Source organism: Theobroma cacao, chromosome 1 (genome assembly GCF_000208745.1).
Source record: "Theobroma cacao cultivar B97-61/B2 chromosome 1, Criollo_cocoa_genome_V2, whole genome shotgun sequence".
NCBI lineage: Eukaryota > Viridiplantae > Streptophyta > Magnoliopsida > Malvales > Malvaceae > Theobroma > Theobroma cacao.
The window spans coordinates 16,642,446-16,659,865 of record NC_030850.1 but is presented as its reverse complement, the minus strand read 5'-3'; the positions used below and the strand labels follow the sequence as shown (position 1 = coordinate 16,659,865).

The 17,420-nt window shown below is 33.9% G+C and overlaps 3 protein-coding genes across 9 annotated transcripts; 2 read left to right on the top strand and 1 right to left on the bottom strand.

Moving 5' to 3' along the window:
- LOC18612768 (protein ROOT PRIMORDIUM DEFECTIVE 1) lies at positions 2,396 to 6,852 on the top strand. Of its 7 annotated transcripts, none has more exons than XM_018125653.1 (4): positions 2,396 to 4,784; positions 4,893 to 4,943; positions 5,408 to 5,534; positions 6,375 to 6,852. In XM_018125653.1, the coding sequence occupies exon 1, from the start codon at positions 2,566 to 2,568 to the stop codon at positions 3,793 to 3,795; it is 1,230 nt and encodes a 409-aa protein (XP_017981142.1). In that variant the 5' UTR covers positions 2,396 to 2,565; the 3' UTR covers positions 3,796 to 4,784; positions 4,893 to 4,943; positions 5,408 to 5,534; positions 6,375 to 6,852. The 7 variants fall into 7 exon arrangements, with proteins under 7 accessions (XP_017981142.1, XP_017981128.1, XP_017981147.1 ...); XM_018125639.1 differs by having other exon boundaries at positions 5,389 to 5,534; XM_018125658.1 differs by lacking the exon at positions 6,375 to 6,852 and having other exon boundaries at positions 2,396 to 4,082; positions 4,629 to 4,784; positions 5,389 to 5,853.
- LOC18612766 (ER lumen protein-retaining receptor) lies at positions 12,539 to 15,824 on the top strand. The gene is made up of 6 exons (XM_007049686.2): positions 12,539 to 12,838; positions 12,955 to 13,220; positions 13,314 to 13,429; positions 14,186 to 14,259; positions 15,260 to 15,323; positions 15,426 to 15,824. The coding sequence occupies exons 1-6, from the start codon at positions 12,748 to 12,750 to the stop codon at positions 15,460 to 15,462; spliced, it is 648 nt and encodes a 215-aa protein (XP_007049748.1). The 5' UTR covers positions 12,539 to 12,747; the 3' UTR covers positions 15,463 to 15,824.
- On the bottom strand, positions 15,980 to 17,072 carry LOC18612765 (small ubiquitin-related modifier 1). The gene is made up of 3 exons (XM_007049685.2): positions 16,851 to 17,072; positions 16,590 to 16,739; positions 15,980 to 16,331 (listed from the first exon to the last, which is right to left on the bottom strand). Exons 1-3 carry the CDS (start codon positions 16,950 to 16,952, stop codon positions 16,254 to 16,256), a joined length of 330 nt encoding a protein of 109 aa, XP_007049747.1. The 5' UTR covers positions 16,953 to 17,072; the 3' UTR covers positions 15,980 to 16,253.

Below are 17,420 nucleotides of genomic sequence, written 5' to 3'. Positions count from 1 at the left end.
TTGTGATGTAGTTAAGCTTGCAAAGAACAAAGCCAAACTCTCTACTACCTTTCAGAATAAGAAATGAATGAAACTCTCTTACTTCCTTCACACAAACGTTTTTATGATTTTAGAAAAATATTTAATTAAAACGAAATGGCCTTTTATATTCATCTCATTCGTTTAGTCGAAGTCCAAACGCCTTCCTCGTCATTTGCCCGCCTTCTTTCACACCATGGCGTGTCACATATTAAACCCATGGTGTGTCACACGTTCAAGCCATGCCATGTCACACGTCTGACCATGGTGTGTCCCACACTCTAAACGCTACCATGTCACACCCATGTCACACATTATCACTGTGTCGTTTCACACATTATGACCCTACCATGTCACACGTTCTGTCCATGGCGTGTCACGCACTCTAAACACTGTCGTGTCACACCCGTGTCACATATTCTCACCATGCCGCCTCACACATTATCACCCTGTTGTGTCACAAATTCCCTCCATGGCATGTCACACACTCTAAAACCTACCGTGTCACACTCTAAACGCTGCTGTGTCACACCAGTGTCACATATTCTCACCGTGTCGTCTCAAACATTATCACCCTGCCGTGTCACAGATTCTCTCCATAGCGTGTCACACACTCTAAACCCTGTCGTGTCACACCCCTATCACATTCTCATCGTGCCGTCTCACACATTATCACCTTGACATGTCACACACTCTAAACCCTGTCTTGTCACATATTCTCACCATGACGTGTCACACATTGCCACCATGCCATGTCACAAACTCTATACCCTACCGTGTCACACCCGTCTCACATATTCTCACCATGATGTGTCACACATTCCCACCATGCCGTGTCACACATTCCCACCATTCCATTTCACAAACTCTAAAACCCTACCGTCACACAAACCATATGGCCTGTTGTAGCACGACCATTTCCTGCTTCAGATTCACATCTTTCTCCTTTCGATTCACCACCGTATCAGGGATTTTTGCTTTCACATCATTCTTGAAGCTTTCGATTCATCATGACCGGTTTCTCGTTCGATTTAATATCACCCTTCGTATTATCTAAATGTAATGTCTGAAATATCTGAAAAACCATTATTTTGTTTTGCAGAAACTTCTGGGGAAAAAATAAGATGTTTTGCACAAAAGTAGATGTTCAAAAATTCTTCGCATATTTATTTTCTAATTTTTCGCCTATTTGAGAGTGCACGTCACCGAAGATGTCTTATTAAGGGCATTTTTATCCCAAAATCTCTTCTGGTGGCTAAAAATAGTTAAATTTATCTGGAAGGTTATTTTCAAAAACACTTTGTTTTCAAGAGCCAAAAAAAAAATTTTCCCATATTAAAAAGCTGGACTAAAGAAGCGAAGATTAGAGTTATGGTAAATTCTTTTGCATCTACTAGATCAAATAATCCTAAACGTTACAAAATTTTGCTTAAATTGTATTCTAATTTAGCAATAAAAGTTGCAATGAGTGTGTAATCATTTGATATGGCTATAAGTGATTGGAAAAAAACATTGAGTAAAGTTGAGACAACATTGAAGCAGTTATTAATTGAAGAGTCAACTTTACTACTTATTTGATATGGCTATAAGTACACATTATTTTTCTTTTCCATCCATGTAGAGGTAATACCTCTAGTTATATACATAAATTAACTCATGTACGGCAATTAGCGATGTCAGTTGGTGCTTTGTACTTGGGTACTTTGTATTATCTGATCTGATTAAGTAAAATTAGGATACTTTATAATCAAGTTCATGTAGGGTTTAGGTAGTAACTTTATTACTCGTCACAAGTTTAGGTAAGATTTGGGTATTGATCTTAAAATACTCATTATCTGAACTCGATTATAAATAATATTTTTTAATATTAAATTTTGATTTTATATTTTATATTTTTTATTTATAAATTCCTTATCATCAATATAATACTTGCCAAAATTCATTAATTATTCTAAAAATGATTTTAAATTTTAAATAGTTTTTATGAAATAACTTTAATCTATTAATTTTAATTTTTATTCATAATATACATAAAAATTATGTTTAATTTATTTTTAATTGATTAATATATAAATATAAATATTTAATCGATAATATCTAAAATATTCAAAATCAGGTTTGGATAATAATTTAAGAAATTAATTGAGTATTATAAAATTTTGATTCTCTATCAAATAGTAAAATTCTAATTAGTATAACTTAAAAATAATAGAGAACTTAATGGTTGCCTTCTCCGATGGCGATGGGCATTTAGGATATATTTCCACAGACGTAGCTGTTGGTTCCAAAAAGTAGGAAATTACATTTGAGGCCACCCAAGTCTCATTTTTCTTGTTTCTTGCCCTTTACATTTTTTAATATATCTTCAGAGTAATCTGACTGTCCCTTGTTACTATTACTTCAGTCTCTAAAACCCTAAGCCGTGAATTCTGCTCATTCACGAATTCTGGTTTGGAGTTTGCTTCCCACTGCCAATCCTAAGAATTATTGCTAGGTTTTTAATTTGATCAATTGCTTTGGGTTTTTGCTTTGAAGCTAATTTCAGGTATGCTCTTCAAATCCCAAACCATTTCTTCTTCCATCTCCTATCTAAAATTTGACTTCGACTCTTTCTTAAACCCTAAATTCACCTTCCAAATCAAGCCCATTTCAAGCCTCAAAGTTATTTGGAGGAAAGACCAGAAATTAGACCAAGCCATAGAAAACGATAAACGATACAAGCTCTGTGCCCGGGTCGTGAAGGAAGTGCTTAACGAGCCGGGTCAAGCGATCCCTCTCCGATACTTAGATAAAAGGCGGGAGAGATTACGCCTTAATGTCAAAGTTAAAACCTTTATTAACAATAACCCGGGTCTTTTCGATACTTATTATGATCGGATTAGACCCAAATCCGAGCGCGTTCCCTTTTTGCGGCCTAGTGATAAGTTGAGGAATTTTCTAGAGGAGGAGAAACGGATTTATAGTGAAAATGAGGAGTTGGTTGTTTCTAAGCTTTGTAAATTGTTGATGATGTCGAGATATAAGGTGATTAGTGTGGATAAATTGGTTCATGTGAAGAGAGAATTTGGTTTGCCAAATGATTTTTTGGTTAGTTTAGTGCCTAAGTACTCGAATTATTTTAGGTTAACCGGGTCCCCTGGAGAAGGGCAGTCGTTTTTGGAGTTGGTTGAGTGGAATCCAGAGTTTGCCAAATCTGTTATTGAGCAAAGAGCAGAAGAGGAATCGAGGTTAACAGGGATTCGGGTTAGGCCAAATTTTAACTACAAGTTACCGGCAGGGTTTTTTCTCAGGAAGGAAATGAGAGAGTGGGTCAGGGATTGGCTAGAGTTAGATTATATATCTCCTTATGAGGATGTGTCACATTTGGATCAAGCTTCACGAGAAATGGAGAAAAGGATGGTGGGGGTTTTCCATGAGTTGCTTTCCCTCTCATTGTTCAAAAGGGTTCCGGCGCCTATATTGGGTAAGTTTACCGATGATTATAGATTTTCAAATGCTTTTTCTAGTGTGTTTACAAGGCATTCGGGGATATTCTATATGTCATTAAAAGGTGGGATAAAGACTGCAGTGCTAAGGGAGGCGTATAAGGACGATCAGTTGATTGATAAGGATCCGTTGCTTGAGACAAAGGATAAGTTTGTTGAATTGTTGGAGGAAGGATGGCAGGAGAGAGCGGAGTTGTTGAGGTTGCGAAGAGAACAGGTTAAGAAAGACATGGAAATGATGGCAATGAGGAATGAGGGATTGAATGACCTAAGTTGTGATGAGGAGCTTTGAATTTAAAAGGATGAGGATTTGACTTGGAATTTGAGTTATTGATAATGTTGAGCTCCACATTTGGAGTTGAGAGGACTGTATTAATCATGTAATTTTTATTGGAACTACAATAGAGGCACATAACATTTTTGTCCAGGATATATACTCAGATTGTTGAGTCACATTTTGAGAATAAGGAGGGTTTTGTATCCCAAGTATTGGGCCTTCTGTACTCTTATGTGGTAAAGCTGCTTCACAAGTTTACAACTGATGTGAGAACATGCTGGATTTGTAGCTTTCCTTCACATGTGAGAAAAGTTTGCCCACTTTCCAGCTTTTGACATTTTTGTTGATTAGCACTTTTACACTAACTGCAGCTTCCTAAAATGTTTTTTTGTTATAAAGTAGCCATGAAAAGAACTTGCATAGGTGCTTTCCAATCATCATGTGGCTTGTTGAAAGAAAAATCTCCATTTTCTGTAAGGAATTTCTATGAAAGTTTGCATGGATATGGATATTTCTGTGTTTGAAGTTGTATGGGAAGATGTTGGTGGTATCAACTAATTCAATGAAGTTAAGGTAATCCAGCATGTCTGTCTAAAGAACTATAGCAATGATCAACATGAATATTAACTCGCGTGCTAGGACATATTTATTTATTGATTTTGATTTGAGACATGTAATGTACTGCTAAGACTTAAGACTAGAGAGTACCTGCAGAGGATATAATGTGTGTGGCAACTTAGAGATGGTTAAACTGAGAAAATAATATAAAGCTATCAAGACAGTGTATTAGATCACTGCATGATAGTAAGCATTGTTCAAAACAGTAACACCTTGGTTTCGCACTTTAGTGGCTGACTTCCTTTGGATGAGGAGAGTGACCTTGTTTGGGTGAAAGTATTTCTTGATCTCATAGTTGATTTTAACAAAAGAAAGCTTGTAGTGGACATTCCTTGGTAGTTGATTTGCCGGGGGCATCAAAGGGCCAGCAATAGACGCTAGAACAGGTAAATGAGAGTTGAATCCTCACGATTCATGAATGAAACATGTTGATGCAATCTGTTGAATTATTTTTCATCACAGGAGCTCTGATTTTCTCTTTGTTTAATTTTCAGGATTTTGAGATTGCATTTCAATTTAGGGAGGGAAAGAGAAGGAGACTCTTGGTTTGTTCCTCCTCCTTTCTGTATCAATTGATAATACCTTGACTATCCTGTATTCTTCTTTGGTTGTTCTAGAAATTGAAAGCCTGCTTCTATGTTGCATTCATTTTTACTATAACTATTTCCAAACAAATATCATAAAAAAAATACTAATCACCAACAAATGCAGTGATTTTCATAAAAGACACTAATACCATCTAATCCAATCATTTTATTTTATTAGTATAAATAATTATACGTAGATATTTATTTCATTTTAGATGCTTCGAAGTAGAAACAAACAAATGTTCTTATTTTTCCAACTATTCCTGAATTGCTAAAAGGGCCAATGGACTACGAAATATTAGAGTCAGTTGCCGTACAAAAAGATATTTATTAAAGGGTAAATGAAATTTTGATTAATTGCTAAATAGAAAATTAAAAGTTCGATTTCATCCTTAACTTGAAGGTTAACTTTCCAATGCAAGATGAGAGACGACAGGAGAAATGAAGGTGCTACCGCCGGCAATTGCACCATCGCCTGTCAGAGGAGACAACAGGATCAAGCTGGGGCATGGTTGAATGCATTCTTATCAAACGATTTGACGCTATCAGGTTGTCATAATTAAAATTTTCCTTCTCTTTCTCCTCATCAACCACTAATTGCAACAGGGTCGAGTCATCATAAGTCAGCATATGATTCTCGTGTGTCATCAGCATCAAAGAAGTTGGTTGGAGAATTTGTTAGCAAGTTACAAGAATAAGCGTGTGTTGTTTAGTTTGGTAATTAGTTAGATTGAACGGTAGATAAGTAATTTACATTATTAGCTAAAGATATTAAGTATAAATACGCTAATGTAATAGCACATTAGAGTAATGAGAAAACACTTTTTTGCAAAATATACATTTCCAGCTAGCTTTACTTTTTTTTTTTTACAACTTTATTCTTTCTCTAAATATCTATGCAATCCTGGTTAATATCAAACATGACATTAGAGCCATGGCTTGGCTTTTGTCTCTAATCTTGAAGTTGTTCTTCATTTTCTCTTGAGCTATTGTTTGCGATTTAGAAATTTCATCCTTTCTTAAGCCATATCTCTTTTATCGATTAGATTTCTTTCTTTTTTTTTTCAGATCCAAGATTCTTCTTCTCAATTCATGAATCCACTTTTCAGATCCAAGATTTTTCTTCTCATTTCATGATTCCTCTTTCAATGTCTACTTTTGGTTCATTGTTTTTTTTTTTTTTCAAAACATTTCATTGATTTGTGTTCAAAAATGGTTGCTAGTTCATCGGTTTCACCTATTGAAAATCCACAATCCCCATATTATGTTCCTTGTTCAGACAATCCAAGCTCAGTGATGTCAAATCCTAAATTGACTTCATTGAATTATTTGGCAGGATTCATTCATTCCTTCTTGCATTAGTTATTCGTAATAGGACAAGTTTTGCAGGTAGGACCATCAACGAGCCAATATCTACAAATCCACTATTTGGTCCTTGGAACAAGTATAACAAGTTGATTGTAGCCTGGCTACTTGATTCTATTTCATCAGAAATTGCATTCATTATCTTTTTCACGGATTCGGCACAACAAATACGGGAGAGCTTGAAGGAATGATTTTCACAACTAGATGATTTAAGGATTTACAATTTATAGTTTACTAAAGGACTCAGGTCAGTTGATAGTTATTTTACTGAGTTGAAATCTACTAAGAAAGAATTAAAAAATATAGGCTATTGCCTGATTATGAGTGTGTAGATTGTAATAATAATTGCTTCAAAAAGTTTGTTGATCAGTACAACAAGGATATAATGTTTCGCTTTCTTAATGATTTAAATGAATCATATCTTGCCTTGAGATCACAAATTGTGATGCTCAGGCCTTTTTCTACTCTCAATAAGACATATAATATGACTCTTCATAAGGAATCACAAAGATCTCTATTCATTCAATCACAACCTCTAGTTGAAACACTTGTTATGGTAGTATATGGTCATAGGAGAAAGATAAATAAAGGTGATTTGGTATGCTCTCATTGCAGGAAAAATGGACATGTTAAGGAAAAATGTTTCCATCTAATTGAATTTCCTACAGATTTTAAATTCATAAAGAATAAAATGAACCAAAGAAAGAATATTACTGCTAGTAATGCTACTGTTAATAGTGTCATTGCTATTACACAACAGGATCATTTGGAGGAAAGTATTAATTATTTAAGGTCTCAAATTTTTGTCATAAAGCAACATATACAAAAGCTAATGTTTCTTCTCAATGATCAAGATGTTGATAATAATGTTGATAAGGAACTAGTGTCTTCAAACATCCATTAAGCCAATCAACCACATCCTTCCTTGGTAAATTCTATCTTAGTTGGTATGATTCTAAATCTAACCTGTTTGAATGCTAAAAATGCATATATATCTTAATCACATTTAGGAAAATCATTCATAATAGATAGCAAAACCTAGATAGTAGATACTGGTGCCTTGGATCATGTAGCTTGCTCACTTTCTTTGTTTGAATCAGTTAAACATGTTCGTAATATGATTGTATTGCTGCCAAATGATACAAATGTTATTGTTAGTCATATAGGGACAATGAGATTGACTCCTTCTCTTGTGCTTGAGAATGTGTTGTTTGTACCTTCTGTTAAGTTCATTTTAGTTAACTTTAGTAGTCTTTTTTTTTTTCTTTTTGAAAATTAGCTTTAGTAGTCTTACTAAAGCCAAAAAGCATTTGTGTAGTCTATCTTATAGCCACTATTTTATTCAGGACAAATTCACATAGAGAATTATTGGGGTTGCTAAAGTAAAAAGAGGTTTATACTTCATGCAAATTGATTTGGACAAAAGTTTTATCTTGTATTAGTCTTATTCATTTCAATTCTATTGTTAAATTTCCAACTTCTGTAAATACTATCAAGTTTTAAAATTCTATAAATAATGGTCAATCTATTGGTAGCCATGATATTTGGCATTTTAGATTAGAACATACTCCATATGAAAAAATGAAACTAATTCATGAACAATGCTCTAAAGTATCCTATATAAAGAATAAATCTTGTAAGATTTGTCATATTGCTAAGTAAAAAAGATTGCCTTTTTTGTTCGTATTCAATTTTCAAATTCTCCATTTGATTTTAATCATGTTGATGTTTGGGAAACATATCGCGTTGTTATTTTGTCTGGTTATCATTTCTTCCTTACTATAGTAAATGATAATATTAGGTTTAATTGGATATTTATGTTAAGACGTAAGTCAGAAGTCATGACAATCATACCCTTATTTTGTAGAATGATACAAAATCAGTTTTTAATCACTATCAAACAAATTAGGTTTGATAATGCTCATGAATTCAATTTGGTAGTGTTTTATTCTAAATATGAAATTGTTCATCAACATTCTTATGTAGACACTCCATAACAAAATGGAGTAGTGAAAAGAAAACATCAACATTTGTTGATGGTGGCAAGGTCTATATTGTTTCAGTTCAAACTACCTTCACATTTTTGGAGAGATGTTATTCTTGTAGCTGCACATTTGATAAACAGACTATTAGCTTTTACTTTGCAAGCCAAAACACCATATGAGATGTTATACCAAAACCTCCCTTTTTATTCTCATCTCAAAGTTTTAGGATCCCTTTGCTATGCTTCCACATTATCACATAACAGAAAGAAATTAGACCCTAGAACTGCAAAAAGTATTTTTCTTGGATATCTAGTTGGTGTTAAGGGATACAAAATATATGATCTGAAGGCAAAACAGTCTTTCATTTTTAGGGATGTTATTTTTATGAAAATATTTTTTTTTATTGTTGTGATTCTGATATGCATGCATCTCATCATTTTGATCATATCAACTTTGATATTTTTTATTTTGTTGCTTGTAATGCTTCTAATCCTATTCCTTCTTCTTTTGATAAACCATTTGTTGATTTTTTTTCTCATGATACTGATTTATCTTTGGATATTGTTAACAATGAATTTGCTAGTCCATTTGTTTTACCTAAGAGAAATACCAAATTTAAAAATCCACCTAAGTATTTTGATATATACCAATGTGACTTACCTTTTCAATCAAATCTAGTTACTACTCTCCCAATTCAAAACCATTTATTCACCTCACAACTATCTTCATCTCATAAAGCATTTACCATTTCACTTACTAATACCTTTGAACCCCAAACTTATCAACAAGCTATCACTCATGAGAATTGGAAAGAAACTATGCAAGCTGAATTGAATGCTTTAGAAGAAAATAAGACTTGGACAATAATGCCTCTACCAATAAGTACATATGTTGTGGGTTTTAAATGGGTGTATAAAGTGCAAATTAATTTTAATGGTAGCATAAAGAGATATAAAGCATGATCGGTAACTAAAAGCTATAGTCAACATGAGGGATTTGACTATTAGGAGACTTTTAATTTAGTTGCTAAGCAAACTATTATTAGAGTCCTTTTGGCCATCGCTATTGCAAAAAGTTGATTTTTGAGGCACTTAGACATCAATAAAGCATTCCTTCATGGTGACTTAAATGAAGAGGTTTTCATGGATTTACCTCAGGGGTATGAACCTTAGAAAGAGTATAAGTGTCCATTAGGTTGTAGACTTGTTTTCAAATTATAGAAATCCCTATATGGTTTGAAGCAGGCTTCACGACAATGGAACTCTAAGTTCACATAAGCTTTATTGAGGTATGGTTTTGTGCAATCTAAGGCTGATTACTCTTTGTTCACTAAGTCAGAAAATGATTAGTTTATAGCATTATTAGTTTATGTGGATAACATTTTGATAGCTAGTTCATCAATTGCAGCAACTGATCAAGTAAAATAGTTTTTGAACAACAACTTTAAGTGGAAAGATCTTGGCAAGTTAAAATATTTTCTAGGCATTAAAATTCCAGGATCAACTAAAGCATTTAATTGTGTCAGAGAAAGTTTACATTGTAGCTGTTGTTTGAATATGGTATGCTAGGCATAAAACCAATAAATACTCCCACAGATTATTATTGTAAGTTGACTAAGGAATGTGATGAGGGTTAGTTAGTGGATGCTATTAGATAAAGGAAATTAATGGGAAAATTGTTATATTTGATATTTACAAGGCTAGATATTACATTTGCTTCAGATATGTTTGGTACAATTCATCGATTGGCCCTGTCAAACACACATGCAAGCAGCACTGAGGGTGTTGAAGTATTTGAAGAAAGCATCAAGACAAAGTTTATACTTTTTGAAGGCATATAATGAATGTGATAGGCAGGGTGCCCAGACACAAGGAGAACAATGGTTGGTTACTGTGTTTTTATTGGAAAGTCACTTGTCAACTAGAAGGTAAAGAAACAATTAGTAATGGCTAAGAGCTCTAGTAAAGCAGAGTACAGAGTTATGATAACAACATGTAGTGAGGTTATTTGACTTATTTTCTTGCTGAAAGATCTTTGAATTAGTCACACTAAAGCAGTAGAGTTATTTTGCGATAATCAGTCGATCTTACATATTAGCAAGAATCTAATTTATCATGAAAAAACCAAACATGTAGAGGTGGATTGTCACTTTCTTCAAGAAAAAGTGTTAACAAGGATTATGACTCCAAAATACGTGCACACAAAATTACAAATAAAAAATTTATTTACTAAAGCATTACAACCTGTACAATTTTATAACTTGATAAGCATGCTAAACATTCATGACATTTATTTGCAGCTTGAGGGGGAGTATTAGAAGTCAGCATGTGATTCTCATATGTCATCGTCATCAAAGAAGTTGGTTAAAGAATAAGTTAGCAAGTTACAAGAATAAGCACGTGTTGTTTAGTTTGTTAATAAGTAGTTAGATTGAAAGGTAAATAAATAGTTTATATTATTAGCTATAGATATTGAGTATAAATACTCTGATTTAATAGCACATTAGAGTAAAGAGAAAACACTTTCTTTTATAATATACATTTCTAGCTTTATTTTTCTTCTGCAACTTATTCTTTCTTTGAATTCTATTCAATCATGGTTAATATCAAACATCGATAAAATCTAGCCATTTAAGGTTGTTTTTGGCTTCAACAAGCCTGATCTCAATCAGGACCAGCAAATGTGATTGATGACTTTCTCCATAGTCGAATCCGACCATTTAAAAGGCCGAATCTAACTTGGAATTGTATGAATTCGACCTTAATTGGCCAATCTGATCTTGTCAATCATTATCAATTGCTTAAATGTAGTTTGCGGCAATCAATCCTTGCCCTTCTCCTTTTTCAGTCTTTGGCTTTAAAAAAATCAAATATCAACGGTTAAATTGTAATTTGATTAGAGATGTCAACAGGTAGGGTGTCACTAATTTTAAGGTACTTGAAACCAAACTTGATTAATAAATGGGGTACCCAAACCCTACAACTACTGAAATATTTTTAAAATTTACTATCATAATCAGAACCCTAATACATACCTAATATCCAATAATTATCTAAACTATTTAAAAACACGATTATGTAAAAAAATTATTAAAATGCTCTCCATAGGTACTCAATTGCCCAAATCTGAATCCATACCCATATTTATATACAATAATATTTTCCATCCATATTTCATATAATTCATTAATAATTAAATTTATAAAAACACACAAACAATAAAAATTAAATTTAAATACTCAAAAACGAATATATCAAATATCAATTTAAATAACTAAAAACAAATATTCAAATAACAACTTAAACAACATTGGAAGTTTAGTTAACTATATAGGTTTGTTCTTAATTATATAAAAAAAATTAGGTTTCAAAACTATTCTAATCTCACAACTTTTCTTTAAGTATATATATTATAAGTTTATATAAATAAATGCATATTTTATAATTATACCCGAGTATTGAATTCATTAGTTGATATATGATTTTCTTATCTAAAGAGCAGGGTTTAAATTTTCATTCCTCAATTAAAAGAAAGTAATAATTTTATAAGTTATAATTTTTGTAAGATTAATAGAAAATTAAAAGTAAATATATTTATATTTAAAGTATATATAATAATAATTATTATTATATTTTTTATAAATTAACACAATATATAAAGTATATATTTTAAAAGATATTACAAGTTAATTAATAATCATAATTTTATTAATTAATTTAATTAACAATATATTTTTGTCTTTGATTATATAAAATTAAAAAAATAAATGAATTCAAGTATTTGGCATCCGAACTCGATATTAGTGAAATTATTATCCGAATCTTACCCGAATTCGATTATAAGATATATAACCTTATATAACTGAATTGAATATCCATGAGTAAATTATAAGAGGAACCCAATACCATCTCTAAATTTGATATCCTACTTAGCAATTATAAAAGTTTCGTTTCCTTTATCAAAAATTATATTTGACCATGGCGGCCAACTCTAAATAAGTTGGATACATTGCCCCCACTCCTTTCATCAAACCAAAAAAAAAAAAACCCGCCTTCGAGTTTTGACGTGAAATACACTCCTCTCAGTTTTCACCGCATTTTGAACAACGTTCCGTCAAGGCAATGACCAGACCACGACTGTGGATGACAATGACGTGTCAGTGTTCTATTGGTGGAGGATCGTTGTCTCCAGCATTAAAATGTTCTTTATAAAAAAAAAAAAAGAAAGAAAAAGAGAAAGAGAAACCAAAAATCCAACAGAAAAAGAAAAACTTGGAAACTACAAGATCTAAGTCTAACCCACACTTTGAGAAGAAAATAAATAAAAGAAAGGCCGTTCCGTTGGAAGCGATTGCGTTTTGATTTAGAAGTAGAAGGGAATTTAGGGTTTTAGGGATCAGTGGAAGAGCGAAAATGAATATATTCAGACTAGCAGGTGACATGACTCACCTGGCCAGCGTTCTGGTCTTGCTCCTCAAGATCCACACTATCAAATCTTGCGCCGGTAACAGTTTTTTCTCGTCTTTCATTTTTTTGTTTTTTGTTTTTAATAATGCGGCTGTTAAAATATTCTTGTTTTCGAGCTTCAATTTTTTATTTTATTTTTCTTAATTGGCTCAGGTATTTCTTTGAAGACACAAGAACTGTACGCCATCGTTTTCGCTAGTCGTTACTTGGACATTTTTACTGATTTTATATCTCTTTACAACACTTCCATGAAATTAATATTTTTGGGAAGCTCGTTTTCGATTGTTTGGTACATGCGTCGCCATAAGATTGTTCGAAGGTCTTACGATAAAGACCAGGACACTTTCCGCCATTATTTTCTTCTGTTGCCTTGCCTGCTCTTGGCCCTCCTCTTTAATGAGAAATTCACCTTCAAGGAGGTCTCCTTTTTTTTTTAAACATTTTTTAGTTTTTTTTCCCAATTGTGGTTCATTTTTACTTTATATTTTGATTTATGGAGAACGGGGTTGCAGGTAATGTGGACCTTTTCGTTGTATCTAGAAGCCGTTGCCATACTCCCTCAGCTTGTTCTCTTGCAAAGGACTAGAAACATTGACAACTTGACTGGCCAATATGTTTTTCTTCTTGGGTATGCTTTAATTTTTCCAATGGTGATTTAATCAATTGACAATATCTTATATCTTCTGCTTTGTTTGGCTCATTTAGTGCATATGTTTGAATTTTTTTTAATTCTTCTTACGATAGTTCTTTTGATTTTTTTGGTGTTTGAATTGGTTGTGCCTTATGTTTCCACTAACAATCTGTAGCTTGTGCCTGAGACTTTTTAGTTGGCAGTCTCTGCATCAAAACTATAGCCTTTCCCTTTGCATCACATTTGGTTTCTTAACTATTGCTGTTCTTTAGGACTTGATGAACTTTGGTATCTTTTTGAGTTTAAAAAACTTCTCCAACCTTAAGAATGTTTAGGGTTGAAGCTCAAGGGATAATGACTCAGGATTTTTTATGCCCGTAATATTGCTAATTCTTCTTTTGGTTTATATGTCCTCTGTGCCAGAGAACCAAATTAGTTATAGTTTACATTGAAGAGAGCTAGAGAAAAGGATTTTTTGTAAACTAAAAATAGAAATTTGTAAGCTGTGTTCCACATATTATTATATGAGCACTGGAACTACTGTACGCAGTATGGTAGTAATTTAGCATTGCATCATTAACCATAATATGAAATTTCCAAATCAAATAAAATGAGGCATTCTTTTTGTTTTTTAAGAATATTTACTTGATGATGTCTTCTAGATGTGTAGAGATTTTGTTTTAGCTAAGTGGATGTGTATGTTTATGTGTGCAATGGACTGATCCGCTTATGTGTTTTTCTCTTTTATTGCAGTGCATATCGAGGGTTATACATTCTTAACTGGATTTATAGATACTTCACCGAACCACACTATGTTCACTGGATACGTAAGTCTTTCTCTCTTTATCGGTAAGAGCATGCATTGTTTAGGGACCCCTAGATTCATTATACACTCATATATTGGTTTATGATTGTCTTCAAACCCCTGCATTGGAAAGGCTGCCAAGAGTGTCTTTCTTCTATTTCCTTTTTCTTCCCCTTTTAAATTTTAAACACGTGTGGGATGGGTGAGCAACGCCGACAGTTCATCTATTTGCAGGTGTTTCTAGAGCCATGTGCCTTTACATCCTGTTGATATATAGAGCCAAATAATTGATTTTTTTTTTATTGTTAGGATTTCCAGGACCTCTTTGTCTGCCAATAGTGTTTGTTACATTATTCAAAAATTAATATTTGGACTTTTGCTATCATGTGAGCGGATGTCTATAACATATTGCGTATGTTGATAGTGTTCCTCCTTTGTTGTTGTCAAATAATAATTCTGCTTTTTTTTATTGCTAGTACCAGAAATAATTGTAGTAGTTACTCAAAATCGCTTGAGGTTGTATAATCTGTGAATTCCTTCATTTGGTTCTGAACCTAGCTTTGTTTTCTCTGCCTTGCACAACCAGACAAGGTGGTGATCATGGAGTTACTTTGGCAAACATCATTAGCATCTTCTTGGTTATGTTGGTTATCTAAAGCAAAAGAGCATATTAGATTAGTACCATCTTTGACATTCTCAAGAGGGTTCTATGTTTATCTGATACCCGACCTTTTAGTGTATTTACGGTGTAATAACTTTTGGAAGGATTTCCCAGCTTGTAGATCTGATTGTATCTTTTAAGTTATCCCTTGGTTTATGACTGCTTGAAGCTTATGACAAACTTTATCATACTGAATAAAGCTAATTCTAGAAAATTTAACTATTTTGAGTTCTGTACTTGGGTTCTATTCAATTGCCCTTTTGTGGCTTTTGCCTTTCTTGATGTACTCTCTTGTATGCTTCTGTAGGCTGTTGCTTCCCATATCATTTCTTTGTCACTGATTCTTTCATGTCTCTGGCAGCTTGGATTTCTGGGCTCATTCAGACACTTGTTTATGCTGACTTTTTCTACTATTACTTTGACAGGTGAAAGTCTAAAATTTTGATACACGAAGTTATGCTTGTTTCTGTTATATCTGTTAATCTGAATCATCTCCTTTTGTATTCTATGCTCCTTAATGATTGCAGCTGGAAGAACAACAAAAAGCTCCAGTTGCCGGCTTGACTTCCTCATACATCATGACATGCAGAGGATTTCCATCAGTACCTGGGATATGATCATTCCTAGAGAACCGAGCTAAACGTTTGTTGAATTTTGTTTTGCTATCGATACTGCCATCCCATTTTACATGTCACTTAGGGATGTATACCTTTTTAGATTAAAGATGATTTGTTTCATAGTTGATAGGAAGGATATCAAGGTTAAGAAAAATGAATCTTAGCTTCAGTGTGCCGTCTGTGACGTGAGAATCAACTTAATTTCTCAATTTATGTGCTGAAATTGTCGAATTGTACCTCTGGGTCGGAACCCCGTTTATTTTGATGTAAATTTTTTATCCTAATGCATCTCAATTTCTTGGCTGTGTATGACTCGCAATTAGCTCCATGGTGTGAAGTGAATTTTACATAATCTCTATAACCATTTGGTTAGGGGCTGCTAAAGTATTTGGTCACTGAGGTGAGGTGAGGTGAGGCAAAAATAACCCTTGGAAACGGGGATGATCCTTGACCAAAACGTCAAATGCGCACAAATCCAAAAGGATTTTGAAGCATTATAGCAATATACTTGTTCATGTAGTATTTTGAAACACAATTGACATACCATTAAATATCCATGCATACAGCAATTTACTACTAGCATAGCTAGCTAATCAACAAAACCATTGGTGCAAAAGTTGCCCTAGACCGCCATTTACAGTGAACATTCCATAGACGTACCAAAATATATTATGTACTATAGTTTGCTCCAAGTCTGCCCTCCCCAGCTTTTTTCATGTGTATTCAAATGTTGTCCAATTAGCAGCCATGGACTTCCATGCCGCCTCCGGTCTGGTGCAGCATTGCATCAATTTCATCTCCATCCTCCATCTCGAGCTAACCACCCATGAAAAACATCCAAACCAAACCACAGCATTAAGTATGATAATGATCCCATTAACATTCCGGCAAATAATACATGTCACAATTTAATGAAGTTTCTTCAATTTTATGGTCTGAAATCACAATATTAACAATGCAATATAAAACATATATTAAAAATTTTTACATTAACATGTCATTTAGGCATGCATATATTGCAGAACCTCGAAATAACCGTGTCAAGACAACTAAACCAGCGCCAAGGAGTTTTACCTCGTCGGGAGTCTGCTCTCCCCGAAGCCTCCGCCCATCAAACAAGAAGGCAATTGAGCTCAAATCCACCGACTGCCTATCGCAATAGGCAGTCATCAGTTTCCTCAGCTGAGTGCTTCTCTTAATCCTAAAAAACACTTCGTTACCATCCTGCAAACAAACGAAACACATCAATAAACAGAGAAGGCGCAAATAAGCAGCTAATAAAATAAACAAATAAATAAAGAGAAAATGATGATCTAAAATACGTGACAATAAAACCTGGCCCTTGACTTTGAGGTTAATGTGGGCAGACTGATCGGCAGGCTTCTTATCCTCCTCCTGTCCTCCGCCACCTGCTCCCCCACCGCCTGTCGCAGACATTTTCCGTGCCGCCCTTCGCAACTTTCAGGGGCAGAAACTTAAAAAAGGGTGGTTCGCAGGGAAGAAGACAAGGAGGGGGGGCTTTGAAATAGAGAGGAAAGCGTTGGTTTTACGCTATATATACAATTGTAAACCACTAAGTGGATCCCACTTAGTCAACTCAAACCCGCAGGGCCCTCACGTAGTGGCATTTTCGGTAATACCATTCAACAGAATGTCCCGTGTTTGATTAGGTGGCGATTCTGAGACGGCGAGTTTTGGGGGTTTGCGTACTCGCCTTGGTGTGGGAAAAGAAACGCTTTGGAATTGAACCGGATTTGATAAAGATTTGGATTCCAGGTTTTGGAATCTGGGGATCGTCAAAAGTGGGCTAATCTATTAAAGGAAATTTTGTAGTTTTTGGGGTAAAGGGATCGGAATGGACGGTCGAGATGGAGTAGTTGGGGAACCGGACGGCTGAGGATGGGT